This window comes from Piliocolobus tephrosceles, chromosome 6, assembly GCF_002776525.5.
Source record: "Piliocolobus tephrosceles isolate RC106 chromosome 6, ASM277652v3, whole genome shotgun sequence".
In the NCBI taxonomy this organism is placed as follows: Eukaryota; Metazoa; Chordata; class Mammalia; order Primates; family Cercopithecidae; genus Piliocolobus; species Piliocolobus tephrosceles.
Window position 1 is genome coordinate 139510631 of NC_045439.1, and position 21367 is coordinate 139531997.

The 21367-nt window shown below is 44.6% G+C and overlaps 1 protein-coding gene across 1 annotated transcript in view; it reads left to right on the top strand.

Annotated features, from left to right (window-relative positions):
* Positions 1–727: 727 nt before the first annotated feature.
* MAP2K1 (mitogen-activated protein kinase kinase 1) overlaps positions 728–21367 on the top strand; it is a 104228-nt gene continuing 83588 nt past the window's right edge. Inside the window, exon 1 of the mRNA XM_023220785.1 lies at positions 728–1329. Coding sequence (XP_023076553.1) covers positions 1250–1329 — 80 coding nt within the window. The 5' untranslated portion in view covers positions 728–1249. The remainder of the gene's footprint in view (positions 1330–21367) is intronic.

The window sequence follows — 21367 nt, forward strand, 5'->3', positions numbered from 1 at the left end:
AAACCCGTCTCTACAAAAATACAAAAAACAGCAGGGCATGACGGCAGGTGCCTGTAATCCCAGCTACTCTGGAGGCTGAGGCAGGAGAATCGCTTGAACCTGAGAGACGGAGGTTGTAGTGAGCCGAGATCACGCCACTACATGCCAGCCTAGGCGACTGAGGGATACTCCGTCTCAAGAAAAAAAAAAAAAAAGTTGCCAAGTCTGAAAAAGAAAAAAAAAAATCATCAATCTGCTCTCAAAAACTGTTGCAACAATATACAATCTCATCAGCACTGAGTATCCACTTCCTTGCACCCTTCTCAGTAGTATTACCATTAAACAAACAAACAAACAAAATATATATGCGACAGTTTGTTGGGCTCAAAGGAGTCTCTCGACAAGTTTCCTATCCCCCACGCTGCCTCTCCTCTGAACACAGGAAGGGTTCCTTTTCCTTATTTATTTTGTTATTTCATTTCGGTCAACACGACTCGGCTTGGGGACAGGGGTCGGGGGCAGGCCGGTTACCGCAGAGGTGGAGGCCGCGCAGCACCTGGCCTGGAGGAGCTCACCACGCAGCGACATAGACCTCTTCCCTGCTGGGTCCACCTGCGAGCCTCGGGGCGATAGAGGGCGCCGTGGAGCCCGCAACGGACCCCGCCCCCAGGGCAGCGCGCCGCGCTCCCGTGACGTATTTCCGCGTCATCTGCCGCCGAGGCTTGCCCCCATTGGTTGTCTGCGAGGCAATAGGGGCGGAGCCGAGTGGGAGTGTGGAAAGCGCCGCATCCCGGGTTGGGGGCGAGGCTTCCCCTTCCCCGCCCCTCCCCCGGCCTCCAGTCCCTCCCAGGGCCGCTTCGCCGAGCGCCTAGGAGCACGGCGGCGGCGGCACTTTCTCCGGCAGTATCTGGCGCTGGACTGTGGTGCACGCGCGGCTGGGCCGCCCGAGCCGGAGGGACTGGTTGGTTGGGAGAGAGGGAGGGAAACCTGGGCTGCCGAACCGCACGTTCAGCCCGCTCCGCTCTTGCAGGGCAGCCCTTTGGCTCTCTGCGCGCGGAGCCGAGTCCCGGGCGGGTGGGGCGGGGGTCTACTGAGACCGCTACCGGCCCCTCGGCGCTGACGGGACCGCGCGGGGCTCACCCTCTGAAGGCAGCTCCGGGGTTAGCGGCCCGGACCTGGTCCTGCGCAGCGGGCGCGGGGCAGCGAAGCGGGAGGAAGCGAGAGGTGCTGCCCTCCCCCCGGAGTTGGAAGCGCCTTACCCGGGTCCAAAATGCCCAAGAAGAAGCCGACGCCCATCCAGCTGAATCCGGCCCCCGACGGCTCCGCGGTTAACGGGACCAGCTCTGCGGAGTAAGTATGGGGCGGGCGGTGAACCTCGGGGCCCGGCTGGGGAGGCCCGGGCTGGGGAGCAGGAGCGCGCGCCAGGCTCCGCTCTGGTTTGTCACGTACGTCTGGGACTGGCAGGGGGCGAGGAACTCCCGGCCGCCGAGGTATCGGTGACTAAGCACTGATTGTGCTTCAGACTCAGACCAGTTAGCGGATCCCGCGGGTCTCGATTCCCCTCTGCACCCCTTTTCCCGACCGTTTTAGTGGTTCCTGGCCACTGTGCAGTCTTCTCCCAAGAAAATAAAAGCTAGCACGTCTCCCCTACCTCCCCCCAGCTCTGTTCTAAATGTGATCCTCTGGGAGTCTGGCCTGTAATGGGGAGAGGAGGCTACTGTTTTGGAAAGAATTAAGATCGCTTCTGTGCTTTTGAGACCGGCTCAGGTTTTTAAGTGTGGAGCATCATCCTCACCTTCATGCCTGACACCTGTGGGGTCTGAGTGCCTTGTTGCAGGTCAACTGCCTGGCCAGCGGGGGCGTGCTGGAAGTCCGTGTGGACTTCGTGGCTTTTCCTTACTGACTTTGGCGGGGGCGTGCTGGAAGTCTGTGTGGACTTCGTGGCTTTTCCTTGCTGACTTTGGAGGTTCCCGGTCCTTGGCTTTCCTGGGAAATTGCTCAAGAAAGCGGCTCTCTTCTTCATCCGACTCTTCATTCATTCATTCATTCATTGAACAAACCATTTTCTCACTAATGATTTCCTAGCTTTCCGTACTTGACCAGGAGCCCCTAAACTCCTGACCTGAGGCATGAACACCATGACCTAGAAACCACATGCTAGGTGCTTCATCTCTGCAGCTTCCAACGTTGCTCACAAACGAGCACTTTATTTCATTAAATAATCTTGAGGCTGTTTCCTGGGGGTTTCTGAGTTCCCACAACTCTCTTGGGTTCTAGGTAAGGGACAAGACTATGTGAGGGAAAACTGCTTGGCTAGCTAGAGAAATAGCCAGAAAAGATTAGGTTATTATTATTATTTGCCTTTTTTTGGTTGTTGTTTGCCCAACCTTCAGTAAAGATTAGGTTCTTAATCTTTTAATCTTTTTTTACCTGCACACTGCAGACTTTAGGAAGCTAACTGATGAAATCAGGGTAGGCTTGGACCTTCTGCTCTTTGGTGACTTCTGTAACCTCCCTTCCTTTCTCTAGATTTTTAGAAAATTTTATTTTTTAAAATTTTATACAGATGGGGTCTTGCTGTATTGCTTAGGCTGGTCTTGAACTCCTGGGCTCTAGCGATCCTCCCAAAGTGCTGGGATTACAGGCATGAGCCACTCTGCCTAGCCAGCTTTCTCTAGATTTTAGTAACCTGGGAACCTGTTGGCTTGATGACTTGTTCCATCCCTGTAATGATCACAAGGTCGATGGTGGACCCATGGTGTGTGTTCAACTGTGTTCTTCAGTCCTGCTCCCAGCCGACTCTCTTCTTTAGTCCCCTGTCAATCCTGTGGGGTCTATTTTGCATGATACTGACTTGTATAGGTAGTTGGATTGCATTATTGCATTGCAAACATTTGTTCTTTTTTTTTTGAGTCGGAGTTTCACTCTTGTTGCCCAGGCTGGAGTGCAGTGTTGCCCAGGCTGGAGTGCAGTGGTGCGATCTCAGCTCACTGCAACCTTCGCCTCCCAGGATCAAGCGATTATCCTGCCTCAGCCTCCTGAGTAGCCACCACGCCTGGCTCATTTTGTATTTTTAGTATTTTTAGTAGAGACTGGGTTTCTCCAGGTCATTCAGGCTGGTGGCAAACTCCCAGCCTCAGGTGATTCGCCTGCCTCGGCCTCCGAAAGTGCTGGATTACAGGCGTGAGCCACCGCGCCTGGCCCATTTGTTTAGTTTTAGTGTACAGTGTTTCACCCTCTTAAAATAGAAAGTCCTGAGTGTTGTTAGGGCAAGTTTTGACCACAGTGGATTCTGGCTGAATGTTGTGGCCTGATTATCCTTTCCTATTTGATTAGAAGTGGATAGTGAGTAGAAGTACCTGTTGTTCTGTTGTAATTGTGACACCACAACTGTATTCTCTCAAGGAGGAGGGATTTCATTAAAACAGTAAAAGCAGGATGAGAAGAAACTACCCCAGATTTGGTGGCAGAAAAATTTGGATGGGACTGGGAGGGTCTAAACAGTGGTTAAAAGGTAGGTGCTCTGGAGTCAGGCTAAGTTTGAAGCCTAGCTCTGTTGTGGGTTTTTTTTTTGAGACAGAGTCTCTCTGTTACCCAGGCCAGAGTGCAGTGGTGTGCGATCTTGGCTCACCGCAACCTCCACCTCCTGGGTTCAAGCGATTCTCCTGTCTCAGCCTCCTGAGTAGCTGGGACTGCAGGCACCCGCCACCCCACCCTGCTAATTTTTGTATTTTAATAGAGACAGGATTTTACCATGTTGCTCAGGCTGGTCTCAAACTCCTAACCTGGTGATCCTCCCACCTCAGCCTCCCAAAGTGCTGGGATTACAGCCTGGCCTCTGTTGTGGTTTTGTGACCTGGTTCAAGTCTTTTAGTCTAAGGCTTAGGTTTAGTTTTTTCATCTGCAAAAATGGGGCTAATAGAACCTACTTAGCATAGTTGTGAAGATTAAATGAGGTAGTACATAGTAAACCTTCCAAAGCTGTTGGCTGCTGGTGCCTTTATTACTGCCTAAGTGTTGGACTGAAGGAAACTGGAAGGTGATTTTCATTCATGGTGGTGGATTGTGTGTTAAGGTACCTTTGCTTCTGGACAATCACATCTCCCTAGTTTAGTTTTTTGTACCATCTGCATCTACGTCTATGACTCATTACTATGTTACAATAGGAGGCATCTTTGTGTAGACTGTCCAAGATAAACAGGGACTGTTTCCCTATATTTCGTATCACGAATGAGAGGGAAAGCTTTACACATCTTCATCTTTCACTTCTGACAGTGTTTCTCAAGCAAAATGTCCCCTATGTTGGGCTACCAGCAGAAAGAATTCTGTTGCTTTCATGATTTCTGTGATTAGACCAGGGCACAATTTTGAACGTTATCAGACAACGTGAACTAAAAAAGAAGAAAATCCATTTTGACAGTAAAGAACTCTTGGTACCAAATTGGCAAGGTTGCTTTTCCCTTGGCACCTTTTGCTTACCTCTAACATAGCCCTTACCCAATTCAGAGATGGAGTTGGGTAATACGGGACCTGAGGTTGTAGGGGTCCTCAAAGAAAAATCATGCAAAAATAGCTTTCTTTTGCATATTTTGCAAAAGCATGTCAACATATTACCAGGGTCTTAAGTGTTAGAATAAGATAGTATTATTCCTCTGTTTAAAATGTTTTTCTGGTTCTATTGTAGTTATACAAAATCCAAACTCCTTATATTGCACTATGAGACTAAGTGGTCTGCCTGTTGTCCCCACTGCCCCCTCCCACCAATCTCTTTAACCACATTTCCTGCCACTCTTTTCTTCCACCACTCAGTCCTCTTTCACTTCCTCTGTGGGATGGTCCATACTCACTGCAGGCCTCTGTACATGCTGTTCCCTTTGCCTGGAATGAATCACCCCTCCTTCCCTAGGTAGGCAGGAAGCAGTCTTCACCTATTTGCCTAAATGTTTAGAAACATCTCAGAGGAATGTGGTCCCTCTTTGTCATGTCACCTGAGCTTTTTTTTTTTTTTTTTTTTGATACGGGGGTCTCACTATGTTGCCCAGACTGGTTCTTGAACTCCTGGACTCCAGTGATTCTCCCACCTCAGCCTGTTGAGTAGCTGGGACTACAGGTGGCTACTGCTGTGCCTGGCACTCACCTGAGCTTTTAATAAGACTTAATCATTGCAATTTTTTACTGGAGTGTTCTTAATATTTGTCTCTCCTGTACACTATAAACTTGAAGCACAGCACTGCCTTTTTTTTTGACTCACCGCTCTGTAAGTACACCCAAAATAGTTCCTGGCACATAATAGGTCCATAGATGTTTGTTGAATCAAGGAGTGAATGAAATTTCTAATATTTGCACAATGGATTTAATCAAACTTTTTACGTCTTTTCCTTTTCTTTTCCCCTTTATGCTCATTCCTTTTCTCTCCATTTCCTTTTGTTTTAGTCACCCACTCAGCCATTCTAAGGTGTTTATATGGTTTTATAATTCCACCTGTTAGTTTGATTATGTGTATACCCTTGGGAAGTAGAAGGATGATTTCGTATGCTTCTGCTTAGGATTCTAAAATGCTATTGTGCCAGAAATCTGCATTTCATAGACAGGATAGAGTAGGTTATGTTGAGGTAACAACCACAAAATCTCAGTAATTTAACACACTTTCCGGTCAGTGGGAGGCTCTGTAGATAGGAGTCCTTTAGGGATCCAGACTGATTGAGGCATCGCCTCTGAAATATACCTATAGGAGGAGGGAATCTTGTGAAGAGCCACATTCAGGCTCTTAAAGTTTTGCCCAGAAGTGAGCTTTGTCATTTTTGCTGCCATTTCTTTGGCCAGAGCAAATCATGTGGCCATGTTGACCTTCAAGGAGGGCAGTGACCTTGAAAGGGGGAGAACCAGGAGTATTTGTGTTCTTTTTTTTTTTTTTTTTTTTTTTTTGAGAAAGAGTTTTACTCCCACTGCCCAGGCTGGAGTGTAATGGTGCACTCCATTACACTGTTGCAATGGTGCAACATAGAGTTGTTTTGTGCTCTATTCATGATGCTCCTGCCACCACGCCCTGCTTAGTTTTGATTTTTTTTGTGGAAATGGGGTTTCACCATGTTGCTCAGGCTGGTCTTGAACTCTTGGGCTCAAGCGATCTGCCCACCTCATCCTCCCAAAGTGCTGGAATTATAGGTATGAGCCACTGTGCTGGTGAACCAGGAGTATTTGAACAGAAGCAGTGACCATCCCTAAATTTTATATCAGTTTCTTCTTTGTTTTTTTTTTTTTTTTTTTCCTGTGATGGAGTTTTGCTCTTATTGCCCAGGCTGGAGTGCAGTGGCACCATCTCGGCTCACTGCAACCTCTGCCTCCCATGTTCAAGCAATTCTCCTGTCTCAGCCTCCTGAGTAGCTGGGATTACAGGCATGTACCACCACACCTGGCTAATTTTGTATTTTTAGTAGAGACAGGTTTCACTATGTTGGTCAGGCTGGTCTCGAACTCCTGACCTCAGGTAATCTGCCTGCCTCGGCCTCCCAAAGTGTTGGGATTACAGGTGTGAGCCACCGTGCTCAGCCTTAGTTTCTTTTTTTTCTTCCAGTTTTGTTTTGTGCTCTATTCATGATGCTATACAATATGTGTCTAGTTCATTATTTCTCTTGGTCGTAGAGCAGTCATGTGCATCTGCCACATTTTACTTATTTAGTTCTCTAGAATTAGACATCTTTCTTGTTTTCCAACTCCTTACTGCCTCAAACAGTCATGACCATGACCATGACCATGACCATGACCAAGACCATGACCATCACCATCCTTGCACATCCTTGTCTCCTTTGGATGTTGTGAGTTTCCTGTGGAATGTACTCAGAAGTGGAATTGCTGGGTCTTAGGGTACATTGCCTCTCCTTCCAGGAGAAGACGTATTATTAATCTCTCTTTTTTTTTTTTGAAACGGAATCTCACTGTGTTGCCCAGGCTGGAGTGCAGCATCATAGTCTTGGCTTACTGCAACCCCTGCCCACAAGGTTCAAGCAATTCTCCTGCCTTAGCCTCCCAAGTAGGTGGGATTATGGGTGCCTGCCACCACATCCGGCTAATTTTTGTGTTTTTAGTAGAGACAGGGTTTCACCATGTTGGTCAGTCTGGTCTCCAACTCCTGACCTTGTGATCTGCCCTCCTTGGCCTCCCAAAGTGCTGGGATTACAGGCGTAAGCCACTGCGCCCGGGCATTCATCTCTTTAAAACAATACCGTTAATCCAGTTGCAGTAGTGAGGCAGGGTACCTCTCGAGATCTCACTTTTTCTTTGACCTTGGGCAAGTCCTTTAGACTTTCTGACTCTTGGTTTCCTTAACTGTAAAGTGGAGGTGATAATTGTGACAATATCTTTACCATGGTGGCCTATGAGGCCCTACCTGATCAGGTCCTTAGTTTTCTTCTAGTGTCCTCTTCACTCATGCACTCTTGCCACACTGTCCTCTGTGCTCTTGGGTTATAGGTTGGGCACATTCTTATCTTAGAATCTTTGCATTTGCCATTCCTGCTGCCTGGAAAGCTTATCTCTCAAATACTGTATGACTTGTTTCCTCACTTTCTTCACCCCTCTGTTGAAATGTCTGTTGACAGAGACCGTCTTTGATCACTCTGATACAGAACTCCCTGTCATTTTCTGCTGCTTGATTTTGCCTTATTTTTCTTTGTAGCAGACTAGTAACTGAGAGTGCGTCGTGTATAAGTATTTATCTTCTTCTGCCACTCCAAGTGTAAGCTTCTTGATGATTGGGGCTTTGCCTTGCTCATTGCTCAGTGTGTAGGACAGATTCTGTCACATGGAAAATGCTCGGTAGATATCTGTTGATTAAATGGCTGACTAGATCCTACCCCAGAGGAATACTTTGAAGATGTATAAAATTTCTTTGAAGACTATAAGGTGCCAAATAACCTTAGGAGGGTTCACTGCTTGGCCTTAATAGTGTTCATGATTTTGGATTTTGAACTGTTTCTATGTAACCCTGAAACACTCAGACTTACTTATTGCATTCAGGGTGTAGTTCATAGCATCAGCAGTTCTGCCAGGTTTGTAAGGAACACGCATCTGTTAGAGTGTGAAGGCCCTGGAGGATGAAAGGTTGAGACAGGTTGATGTGCTTTTTTTTTTTTGGTCTCTTATGACTCTTTCTGAGATGTGCACCATGATAACTAGGAACTTTTTTTTTCTTTTTCTTTTCTTTTTTTTTTGAGACGGAGTCTCGCTCTGTCACCCAGGCTGAAGTGCAGTGACCGGATCTCAGCTCACTGCAAGCTCCGCCTCCCGGGTTTATGCCATTCTCCTGCCTCAGCCTCCCGGGTAGCTGGGACCACAGGCGCCCGCCATCACGCCCGGCTAGTTTTTTTTGTGTGTGTTTTTTAGTAGAGACGGGGTTTCACCGGGTTAGCCAGGATGGTCTCGATCTCCTGACCTTGTGATCCGCCCGTCTCGGCCTCCCAAAGTGCTGGGATTACAGGCTTGAGCCACCGCGCCCGGCCTTTTTTTTCTTTTTTAAGAGGCAGGGTCTTACTTAGACACCCAGGCTGGAGTGCATTGATGCTCACTATAACCTTAAATTCCTGGGCTCGGGGAATCCTCCTGCCTCAGCTTCCTGAGTAGCTGGGACTACAGGCACGTACCACCATGCCTGGCTAATTTTAAAATTTAGAGATAGGGTTTTGCTATATTGCCCAGGCTGGGCTTAAACTCCTTGCATCATGCAATCCTCCCTCCTTGGCCTCCCAAAAGTGCTGGGTTTACAGGCATGAGCCACCGTGTCTGGCCTGATAACTAGGAGCTTTTGAAGTGGTTTCACACTGATTTTGTAGTTTTGAAGTTGGATGCTTCTACTGGATAGTTGATGCAGTAACTAATACTGGTGCTGTCTTTCAGAACAGCTTCATGTGAAAAAGGCCTGCTTAAGCCTGTGTCTTTGGGAAGAACATCTCTGCTGCTATTACAGCAGATACAGAAATAGCAAAGAAATTCTTAAAGATGATTTAACCCATGGCAAGGAAATATATGGGACTCTTGTATGAATGTAAACACTCATAGAATTCCAATTTCACTTATTTATGCACCTTTGAAAGAAAGGAAGAGGATACTGTACTAGAGTACAGTAGTCCTCCGTTATCTTAGTGGCATACATTCCAAGACCCCTGGTGAATGCCTGAAACCACAGATATCAATAGTACCAAACCCTGCATATACTATGTTTTTTCCTGTGCAGTATGTGCCTATGATAAAGTTTAATTTGTAAATTAGGCATAGTAAGAGATTAACAATAATAACTAATAAAAAATATAACAATATATTGTAATAAAAGTTACATGAATGTGGTTACTGTACTTACTGTGGATAACTGGAATTGTCAAAGCAAAACTACATTTGAGTGGGGACTCCTGTAGCTGTTGGTCCTGTCTTGCCTATCCAGCTTGATTTTCCTCTGTTTTTCGGTTCACCTGCTGTGGTCCACTTACCACTTTCTTTACTCTCCTCACTGTGCCCCCAGCATACTGCTTCTTAACCTTCTTACCTCTGTCTGGTCTTGCTGACATGGTTTTTTTTTTTTTTTTTGTCTGGAATGCCCTCCTCCACTTTCTTGCATGATTTTCTTTTTTTTGAGATGGAGTCTTACTCTGTCACCCAGACTGGAGTGTGCAGTCACATGATCTTGGCTCACTGCAACCTCTGCCTCCTGGGCTCAAGCATTTCTGCCTCAGCCTCCCAAGTAGCTGGGATTGCAGGCACACACCGCCATGCCTAGCTAATTTTTGTATTTTTAGTAGAGACAGAGTCTCACCATGTTGCCCAGCCTGGTCTTGAACCCCTGACCTCAGGTGATCCACCTGCCTTGGCCTCCCAAAGTGCTGGGATTACAGGCGTGAGCCGGGCTTGGCCCTCTTGCATGATTTTATTTTTGTTTTATACTTGCCATTATGCTTTAGCTTCTGTGAAAACAGGGACTGTGATTGTCTGATACTTCTCCACCGTCTGCTGTGGTGCCTGGAATAAAATAAATGGTACCCATCCTTTTGTTTTTTGTTTGGAGATGAGTCTCACTCTATCGCCAGGCTGGAGTGCAGTGGCGCGATCTCGCCTCACTGCAACTTCTGCCTCCCAGGTTCAAGCAGTTCTCCTGCCTCAGCCTCCCAAGTAGCTGGACTACAGGTGTGTACCACCACACCTGGCTAATTTTTGTATTTTTAGTACAAAATTTAAGAAGGATGTCCTCAATCTTGTAATCTGCCCAGAATACTGGAATTACAGGTGTGAGTCACCATGCCTGGCCCCCCCCCCCCCCCTTTTTTTTTTTTTTTTGAGATGGAGTTTCACTCTTGTCATCCAGGCTGGAGTGCAATGTCGCTATCTTGGCTCACTGCCACTTCTGCCTCCTGCATTCTCCTGCCTCAGCCTCCCAAGTAGCTATGATTATAGGTGCACACCACCATGCCCAGCTAATTTTTGCATTTTTAGTAGAGGCAGGATTTCACCATGTTGGCCAGGCTGGTCTCAAACTCCTGACCTCAGGTAATACGCTTGCCTCAGTCTCCCAAAGTGCTGGAATTACAGGCGTGAGCCACTGTGCCTGGTTGTATTGCTAATTTTTTTTAACGTAATGATGGTACAGATATTATGTAGGAGAATTCATGTTCATACATAATGCACAAAACTTACTCTGAGGTTCAGGAAAAAAACCCAAACATACACAAACAGTGGATAAAGCAAATGGAACGGAATGTTGTTTTGATTATTTTTTATTTTTATTTTTATTTTATTTTATTTTTTTGAGACGGAGTCTTGCTCTGTCGCCCAGACTGGAGTGCAGTGGCCGGATCTCAGCTCACTGCAAGCTCCGCCTCCCGGGTTCACGCCATTCTCCTGCCTCAGCCTCCCAAGTAGCTGGGACTACAGGCGCCTGCCACCTCGCCCGGCTAGTTTTTTTTTGTATTTTTTAGTAGAGACGGGGTTTCACTGTGTTAGCTAGGATGGTCTTGATCTCCTGACCTCGTGATCCACCTGTCTCGGCCTCCCAAAGTGCTGGGATTACAGGCTTGAGCCACCGCGCCCGGCCAGTTGTTTTGTTAAAATTAGTTAGTTTGAGTTTCACTTTTATTCTTTCAGTTTTTCTGTATGTTTGAAAAAATTTATAATAAATTTAAAAAGTACCCCAAAAGCAAAACTCATGTCAAGTCTTAGGTACTTTATTGTCAACTAATATTCACTCTCCCATCTCTAGATCCTTTTGTGCTGCTTGTCTACATTGTGTGACAAACATCACATTAAATGCAATCTCTCCCCCCCCCCCCCCCCCTTTTTTTTTTTTTTTTTTGAGATAGGATCTCACTTGCTCTGTTGCCTGGGCTGCAGTCAATGGTGTGATCACGGCTTGCTGCAGCCTCACCTTCTGGGCTCAAGCGATCCCTCCCCAGAGCCTCTGCTCCCCAGTAGCTGGGACTATAGGCACATGCCAATATGCCCAGTTATTTTTTTTCACTCTTGCCCAGGCTGGAGTGCAATGGCACGATCTCATGTCACTGTAACCTCCACCTCCCAGGTTCAAGCAATCCTGCTGCCTCAGCCTCCTGAGTAGCTAGGACTACAGGCATGTGCCACCATGCCCAGCTAATTTTTGTATTTTTAGTGGAGACAGGTTTCACCATGTTGGCCAGGCTGGTCTCAAACTCTTGACCTTGTGATCTGCCTGCCTCAGCCTCCCAAAGTACTGGGATTACAGGCGTGAGCCACCATGCCTGGCTATTGCCCAGCTCTTTTTGTATTTAATTTTCGATTCAGGGGTAAATGTGCAGGTTTGAGCATGATGCTGAGGTTTGGGCTTCTTGCATAAGTACTTTACTATATTACTGTATAATTTTTTTTTTTTGTATTTTTTAGTAGAGACGGGGTTTCATCGTATTAGCCAGGATGGTCTCGATCTCCTGACCTCGTGATCCACCCGTCTCGGCCTCCCAAAGTGCTGGGATTACAGGCTTGAGCCACCGCGCCCGGCTTGTATAATTTTTTATTCACTAAATCTGCTTTATGAATCTTTTTCTTCTTACTAGGAAACATACTTGTTTAAACCCCTAGGTGTCCAGCATTGCTGATTTGATATATCATTATTCGTAGATTTGACAACACCAAAATACATTTAAACAAATTAGCAAAAAAACCTTTTCTGCTAGCTTTTCTTTTCCTTTTTTTTTTTTTTTTTTCCTAGAGGGTTTCTCACTATGTCGTCCAGGCTGGTCTCAAACTCCTTGGCTTAAGCGATCCACCTGCCTCAACCTCCTAAAGTGCTGGGTTTAGAGGTGTAAGCCACTGTGCCCAACCACTTTTTCTTTTTTTCTTTTTTCTTTTTTTTTTTTTTTGAGATGGAGTTTCGCTCTGTTGCCCAGGCTGGAGTGCAGTGGCCGGATCTCAGCTCACTGCAAGCTCCGCCTCCCGGGTTTACTCCATTCTCCTGCCTCAGCCTCCTGAGTAGCAGGGACTACAGGCCCGCCACCTCGCCCGGCTCGTTTTTTGTATTTTTTTTAGTAGAGACGGGGTTTCACCGTGTTAGCCAGGATGGACTCGATCTCCTGACCTCGTGATCCGCCCGTCTCGGCCTCCCAAAGTGCTGGGATTACAGGCTTGAGCCACCGCGCCCGGGTGCTGGGATTACAGGCTTGAGCCACCGCGCCCGGCCTCTTTTTTTCTTAACTCCCTCTTTGGAACCTTTTTGCTGGCATATCTCTATGTGGATATTCCACCACATCCCCCTGAAGTATGAATCAAGCAGTGGTGAATCTTTCTGACACATCGAGAAAACAAATCCAGAGAACAGAGAGACTAGGGACAAAATGAGGCAAACCTGAGAAGAAAGCTTAGGGTCCCAGTTTTGTTTCTGTTGTTCACTTCCAGAAACTGCCTATTTGGAAAAATCGTCCTGGTCTCTTACTGCAACTTGATTGTGTTTTTACTTCATGTCCTGTGCCCTTGTTGCTCAGAAGCCCAAGAGAGCCTTTTGGAGGCTTACATACCTGTTTGCTAAGTTTTCTTCTCCTCCTCCCAAGATGAATAGTGTTTTGTTTTGAAATAGCAGGTGTTTTCTGAATCCCATGAAAGGTCAAATGCTAAAAGTGCTGATCCTGACTCTGATTTCGCTGTGTAACTCTCAGGGGCATCCTGCTCTGATGTCAGGAAGGGAGTCAGGTTAAGAAGAGGTTACCTGGAGGTTGAAGAAAAAATGGACAAGGTAGAAAGACCTTGAACCCCTCCCTTTGAATAGTTGCCTGCTTAAGGACAATGCTTTAAAATTTTTGAATGTATGAATACTTTCTAAAGAAAAAACCTGTAGACATTACATTCTCCAGTTTAACTTTGTTTATTCCATTATATACGTTTTTGGATAGCTGAGATCAGTTGATTTTTTCCCGATTTTTACATGTGGACATAATCCTCATTCTTGTCATTTTTATTGGCTGAAGAGTAAAGTCTGATAGGATCTGGCTAAGCAAATGACACTTTGTTGATTATTAGGTGGCCTCCAGATTTTTATTATCTAATGATAGGCTTGGAAATGTTTTTGAGTCCATTTATTTTGTTTTGCTTTTAGATGAATTCATCCACCCTATCAGAGGCAGTGGACCATGCTACCGCTGTTGTTACATATTAACAGAATATGTTTCAAAAAGAGATTGAACCAATTTACAATGCATATTTCAACTGTTTCCTCAAGCTTCATGACTCTTTTTTTTTTTTTTTTCCAGTTTAGTGGTTTTCCATAGTTTAATAGGCAGTATAAGGGCCCCTTTAAAGGTCAATTTGCTTCCCTTTAATTGTTATATTTTTGAATTGCATCAATTCAGTTTAAACTCATTTATTGAATACTTACTGAACGTAAATCACTATTCTGGGAGCTGCAGGTAGGTGACTCAAAGATGAATAACATTATCTCAGCCTTCAAGGATCTTAAAATCTAATATGAGAGTGTAGGGGGAGATTTTCGGAACACAAGAAGGAGGAAACAATGGCTACAGAGTAAGAAAAGTGCCACAGAAAAGCTACAAAGCAAGCACTGTTGGACCTTGGCCCGAGGAGGGAGTGTGCGCATCCAGGAGGGGAGATGAAGAGAGCCTTCATGGAGGAGATGACATTTGAACTGGGTCTTGAAGGATGGCTAGGATTCCACGGGATGTGGGGGGGGCGTGGCAGGAAGAGAGCGCGGGATGAGCAACTTCACACAAGTGGGAAAACCTGGGATGTGTAGAGAAACCAGCAAGTAGTTGAGTGTGACAGGTGCATCGGTTCGGGTCGAAGGAAATGAAGCTGGAGAGGTAGGCTGAGGTGGTTTTGTGGTTCCAGGCTGAACATTTTGAAAAGTCACATGCAAATTTTTCTTCCTTTCTGATCATTTTTAAGTATTTCTGAGTAGTTTTTATATGCTTTGTATTTTGAAGTTTTATAAATGATGTGCTTACTACATTGTTCCATTGTGTGTAATGTATTAAGAAAAATACCATTTTTAAATATTGAAAAGCGTGTTTTTTGAATGGGCATTATGTATAGCATACTTTTCGTTAGCAGTTTAACATCTGTCGTCTCTCCACGACTAGCAGGAATATGTGACTTCATAGCCTTTTTCTTCCCCTTATGTGGTTAACTCTTTTTCCCATGTGGAATATGCTTGGTATGAGGTGTATGTCTAAGTTAGTTTTTCTCCATAGTGAATTCTAGTATCTTACTGGAGTTTACTAAACGTGATGCATTTATCCATCTGTTGTATTTTCAGATTTACCTTGGTCTTTTTGATATTTTTCTCTACTAAAACTTTTTAACCCACTCTTAAGTAGTTTTGAGAGTCGTATATATTTTTTAATTTGATAGGGTTAAGGAAAACTTCAACAATTTTCATGGGGTATCTTTCCACTTATTCATGTGTTCCTTTCTCATGTTAGGATATTATAGTTTCTTCTCTATAATTCTCTTGTGTCCTGAGTTAATATTTCAAATACGTAACATTTTGATACTGTTGTAATTGAACATTTTTAAGTTTGTATTTTCCATCTCGACTATGGTTTGTTTTGTATGAACTGGTTATATCTGGCAGCTTTGTTAAATCCACTTACTCTATCTAGTAACGTTTTTTGTTTGAATATACATGCATTTGTAGATTTACTGGTGTCATCCGCAAAACAACTTTTTCGTTTCAATGTGTTAGATATTTTATAGCTGTCTCATCTTGCATTGCTCTCAGTAGCAGTTCTTGTGTCTCAGGGAACACTATTAAGTGTAATGAGGTTTCTCAAGGACTTTCTGGGCCATGGACTTTTCTTTCCAAGGAGCTGTGAAAAAAGGAAGCAGCTGCCCAGATTTATAGAAGCAGAGCTTATTAGGGCTGGATGGGACCTAACAGCTTCTCTAGACCTGGGCCTATCATTTGAGAGATAAGGAAACGAGGCCTAGAGAGGTGTGAATTTGCCAGAGTTCACACTGCTGAAGTGGAAGGAGGTGGTTGAGCTTTTACGCTTATTTACTTATGGTACATATTACATACAGTACATGTTTTCTTTTGGGAAAGTTACTTGGTTTGACAGTTTTCCAAGTTTACCCAACATTAAATTTTGGTAACTACGCAATATCCTTAAAAATATTATTTTCAAGTAATTATCTGAAACTCTGGAAAAGGTTACCCCTGTATATCACCACTCTCTTAGGTGGTTGAGGGAAAAGAGAATAAAGACAAGTTGTGGGGTTGGGGCTGGGACAGGGAGGAAAGGGTATTTTAGTCCTTGATCCTTAGTAGGAGGGCCTATTTTTAAGCTTCATAATGTCAGTTTTAAAAGCAGTGGTTTTCAAAATAACCGCAGACGAAAGTCCCCTTGAAATGGATGCCTTTCTGGAATTGACCTATTTTGAGTTTAGCTGTTACCAGAAGGGTTCAGAATCTCGAATGCTCTTAAATGCATTTACTTTTCAGACAAAGTGGAAATTGAGTGCATAATCCACATGGGTTCCAGATTCGGGTTAAATTTAGAAATTTGGGGAGTTGTGGAGAGAAGATAAATTAGTTAATCATTGTTTTATAGGTTTGTCTGAATCCAGGTTAATTCTGTTTCTTTCTTTATTGAATTATAATTTGTATATCCAGGTTTTACAGATTAGATCAGACCCTCACCCTATTTGAGAGTCGACTCAAAGTCAGAATTATTTGTCCCCTTTGCTATTTTCATACCACCCTTTAGTAAACAGTCCTCAAGAATGTCCTTATGTCAGGGAGGGGAGGCCTCAGAAGTTAGCAAGAATTCCAAGCTCACTGTAAACCTTTTGTTTAATGGTTTACTCAAATCCAGATAGAAATTCTACCAAAATGCCAGCCTGTATTTCAGCTCCTCTTTCTTGGAGTCTTTAGGATGGTGGGAAAACAGGCAGAAGAGAGCTGTTTAACATTCCAATAATTATTAATAATAGAAAATTTATCCTGCTAATCAGGCACTCATTTGTGTCCACTGATAAAACTTGGTCATTGGAGCCAAGGAAAGGTACCATTCACTAAAGGAAAGAGCAGTAGATAGTCAGGCATGGTGGCGTGTGCCTGTAGTCCCAGCCACTCGGGGGCTGAGGCAGGAGAACCACTTGAACTCGGGAGGTGGTGGTTGCAGTGAGCGGAGATCATGCTGCTGCACTCCAGCCTGGGTAATAGAGTGAGACTCTGTCTCAGAAAAGAACAAAACAAACAAACAAAAAACAGTGGAACATTGGCTAAGCTCTTAACACACTATATTAATTTAGAGATTGCAACACTTTAATATTTACTGGAGTACTCCTTCTATAAAGCAGTCTTTTTTGCCTTGTTTTATTTTGGTACTAAATGAATGCCGGGTTAGCCATAAAGGTAGCTTGCTGCATTTCTATTTCTTGTGTTCTAAATCACTGAATAATTAAAAAAAAAAAAAAAAAGTACTAAAGCATTTCCAATTAAAAAGGAAGGTGTAACATATTTATTAGGGGAAGTCAAGGGGAGAGGTGGTGAGGAAAGTACCAGAAACTACCAACAGGTGTTTTGGTTACGTTGAACAAAGAATCAGCTTGATATGCAATCCCTGCAAAGAGTTTATAAATTCCTGAAGGAGGGTGAGAACCGGAGGGGACACAGTGAGCGGAAATGGTGAGCGGAAATCAGTGGTTCCTGAGGCACAGAGGACTTGGGTTACTGGGTTACCGGAGGCTTGCTCCCACCCGCGGACCTGGGAACAATTCCTGAACAAGTTGCTTTCTTGACAGACAAGGATGCGTCTGTAGGACCACCTCTGTTAATCTGCGGGGCAATAAGAATTGATCCTACTGCAGGAAGGAGCCTAGGATGAAGCCAGCAGACATGGAACTTGTATCCCTAGAGGACATTGTAACTGGAAAAACAGCTACCATTTATGAAGGCCCACCTGGTCTCTTTGCATTCATTATCTTGAATTCGCACTAAAATTCTGCAAAAAGGTCATAGTATTCTATTTTACAAATAAGGAAAATGAAGCTCAGGGAAGTTAAGTAATTTCATAAGGTTGCACAATTAGTAGGTGGTGGAGCTAAGTTTAGACCCAGGTCTGTCCTACTGTGATATGCATGCTTTTTCCACATGGCCCTCTCAAGACTGTGTAAAATGCCAGAGGCCTTTCTGGAGCTTCACTTCCCAAAACTGCTACATTTAAATTAATTAAAAGTTGAAAAATCAGTTCCTAAGTTGCACTACCCACATTTCAAGGGCTCAGTGGCCATGTGTGGCCAGTGGCTACTATATTGGACAGCACAGGTTAGAATGCTTTCATCATTGCAGAAGGTTCTATTAGTGCTGGTCTAGAGGTCATTCAGTTTTTGCCCCTGTATTTAATTTTTTCCCCTTTTATTCCACAGAGGAGAAAATGAGGGACAAAGAAAGGAAGTAACATTCAGCATCAGACATCTAATTAATCCAGTTTTTTGGACTGGTTGCCTGTTAGATTTTCCCATGCCCCACATTCTTCCCTTAAGAAAATGAACAGAATGGAAATGTGAGAAATGGAGTGACTCCCCTACTCTTCCAGCTTTGCCTGGCCTTTAAACTAGATTTTTTCTCCCAAAGAATCCTGCATTTTACCAAGTTCAAAGGGCATGTCCGGATTAGTTTCCCCGAAGGAAATGAAAGATGTTTGTTGGAAAGGAATTCCATTCTTAATGTATGAAATAGCACTTGGATTCCCTCTGGTTCTTTCTCTGACTTCCTACCAAGTGCTTTGTAATTGAACTTGCAGCTGCTAACCATTTGTCTTCCAAAGGAGACCAACTTCAAAACAGTTCAAATGACAGAGGGATGTATACTTTGAATGCAAGCAGCTGCCTGTTATCTGCTATTGATTCAAATGGCATTTGTGTTAGGGTCAAACAGATTTAGATTATGGCCAAAATTACAACAATAGATTTCTAACTTGTATGTTAAGGATAAGATGTATTAACAGTCGTCAAACTGATGTTTAGTGTTTAACTCATACGTACCAGGCACTGGGTTGCAAGATGATCTAAAGGGACTTTTGCTGCAATGGGAAAGGATGTTGTGTTATGGACAAGTCGAATGCATTTTACATTCCTGTCTGGGCCGGGCGCGGTGGCTCAAGCCTGTAATCCCAGCACTTTGGGAGGCCGAGACGGGCGGATCACGAGGTCAGGAGATCGAGACCATCCTGGCTAACACGGTGAAACCCCGTCTCTACTAAAAAATACAAAAAGCTAGGCGGGCGAGGTGGCGGGCGTCTGTGGTCCCAGCTACTCCGGAGGCTGAGGCAGGAGAATGGCGTAAACCCGGGAGGCGGAGCTTGCAGTGAGCTGAGATCCGGCCACTGCACTCCAGCCTGGGCGACAGAGCGAGACTCCATCTCAAAAAAAAAAAAAAATAAATAAAATAAAATAAATTCCTGTCTGAATTATATTGCTGGTATTTGCCATCCGTGTAACTTCCTATTTAGCCTTGAAATTCAGTGAAAGCCTCAGTGTGGATCATACTTCATAGCTCTGAAGTAAAGTGAGGAGTCATGTGCAAATGTCCTTTTAGTAGATGCTATTAAAAGGCATTTAAATTATACACTCCAGTGTCTAAATGACAGTCTGAAGTGTATGTGTGTTTGGAGGATGGGCAAGTGGGAGCAAAAGGAGGCATTGTGCTGGGGCGATTGATATTTTTAGGAAGCCTAAATGTAATGTTTGATTTCAGTATAACTAACAGACTCATGGTTTAGAAAAGTTGTCTATCAAAAACTGAGAAATTGAGGTTTTGGTTTCTTCTCAAAGAAATGTTCAAGTCATGTGCATGAGTATGCTCGGAGAGATTAAAAATGGGGAGAAATTGGAATGGTGGCACGATATCCAGGAAAGTGCCTGTCTTCTCTGAGAGTTGAAGGGCAGGAGTGGAAAGGACTTTAAAGATGGTGGCAACAGGCCGGGTGCGGTTGCTCACGCCTGTAATCCCAGCACTTTGGGAGGCTGAGGCAGGCGGATTGCCTGAGGTCCAGAATTTGAGACCAGCCTGACCAACATGGAGAAACCCCGTCTCTACTAAAAGTGCAAAACATTAGCCAGGCATGGTGGTCCATGCCTGTAATCCCAGCTACTTGGGAGGCTGAGGCAGGAGAATTGATTGTGCCATTGCACTCCAGCCTGGGCAACAAGAGTGAAACTCCATCTCAAAAAACAAACAAACAAAAAAGATGGTGGCAACAGCTGGAAGGGGTCCCCAGGAGCTCTGACACCTGGCTTTTCTAACTGCCTAACATAATGGGGTTGGGGAGCAGAGCATCCAGAGGACTCCGTGTATTGTTTTGTGGCATGGTGTCTAACTTCTAGAAAGTTGGGAATACGCTTCTGAGAGTTTTGGAGTCAACAGGCCCGAATGCAGGATGATCAAAAGAAGATGGCTATTCCTCTGAGTGGTGCTGGTTTTGGGGGCCAGCAGTGCAGCGAAAAGCCCAATTTCCCAATCCTATTTTGAATGTTTCTACCCCCAACAAGCATTTCATTTGACTCCAGAGACTAGCCACTCTTCCAGAGGGTCTAAAAGTCTTCAGGCTTCAGAATTTTTAGGCTATAGTGCTTGGAATAACAGTGCCTTGTGTAGAAAAGTGTGAGATCTGAGCTCTTTTCCTGTGAACCTGTTAAGTCACTGCATTACCAACTCTGTGCCTCAGATTTTTTCTCTTCGAAGTAGGGGTGATGGTAATGACTTCCTACCTTTCAGGGTTTATATATGAGCTCCACATAGTTTCATGGGCTACCACCCAGCATACTTTCAAGCAAGTAGATAGTAAGAATATTACATTTTATTGTTGAGAGGAATCTTGGATGTCTTCCTTTGTAACCTTATCTTGAATCCAGGGCTACAAAGAAGGGTTAAGGCTAGACGTGGCTCATGCCTGTAGTTCCAGCTACTTACAAGGCTGAGGCGGGAGGATTACTTGAGTCCAGAAGGTTAAGGCTGCAGCAAGCTGTGGTAGTGCCACTACACTCCAGCCTGGGCAACAGAGCAAGACCCTGTCTCTTAAAAACGAAAGAAAAGGAAAATCAAAGAAAGGTTAAGAGAAGTTGGCTATGTCACACAGTATATTTGGAATTCTGTGACTTTTGAATAACATAACCTGAAGGCTGTATGGCACAGTGGAAAGGCTTTGTAGCCAGCAGACTTTGAGTTTGAATTCTGACCCTGCCTTACTATGTCTGTCTTGTGCAAGTGCTTTTACATCCTTGAGTCTGTTCCCACATCTGTAAAATGGGCATAGTAACACTTATCCAACAGAAAGGATTCATAGATACTCTGTGTGTAAACTGCTTTTTGTGATTAACAAGACTAATGGTAACAGCCATGATTAGATCCCTAGCACAGGTTGCTTACTTTCTGTCAGGTGAGAAGGAGAGAGAATTCTCAGCTCCCAAAGAACTTCCAGTGACAGGGCTCTTCAGCTGCTCTTTATCCAACAGACTTAGAATAGAGGCAACATCGGGAATGCTTGCAATTTTTTAGGATGTGCAGGAAGCAGAAGAATTATTTTCAGTGAAACAGGAGTCTGCAAAAGGTGCCTTAGGAAACAACTGCCACACAGTACATCCCAATATAGACTCCTCCCAGCTTCTCTAGGACAGCCATCTGCCTGACAGGCCCCACCCAGGTAAGCCCAACTTTCTTCTCCCAAGAGTTTCAGGAGGATTTCCTGATGTTTGTGTGTGTGGGTGGTATGGGGTTGTGTTGGGGGTTGAAAAGGGGTGTTAATTTGGGATGAGTAGTCACTGGCTTTTGGTGGCATACTGGAAGGTAACACTCCTGTGGCTGAAGCCAGATGTTGGGGATCGGCACATGGTTCATCCAGACATCTTCCTCAGTGGGTCCTGGCCT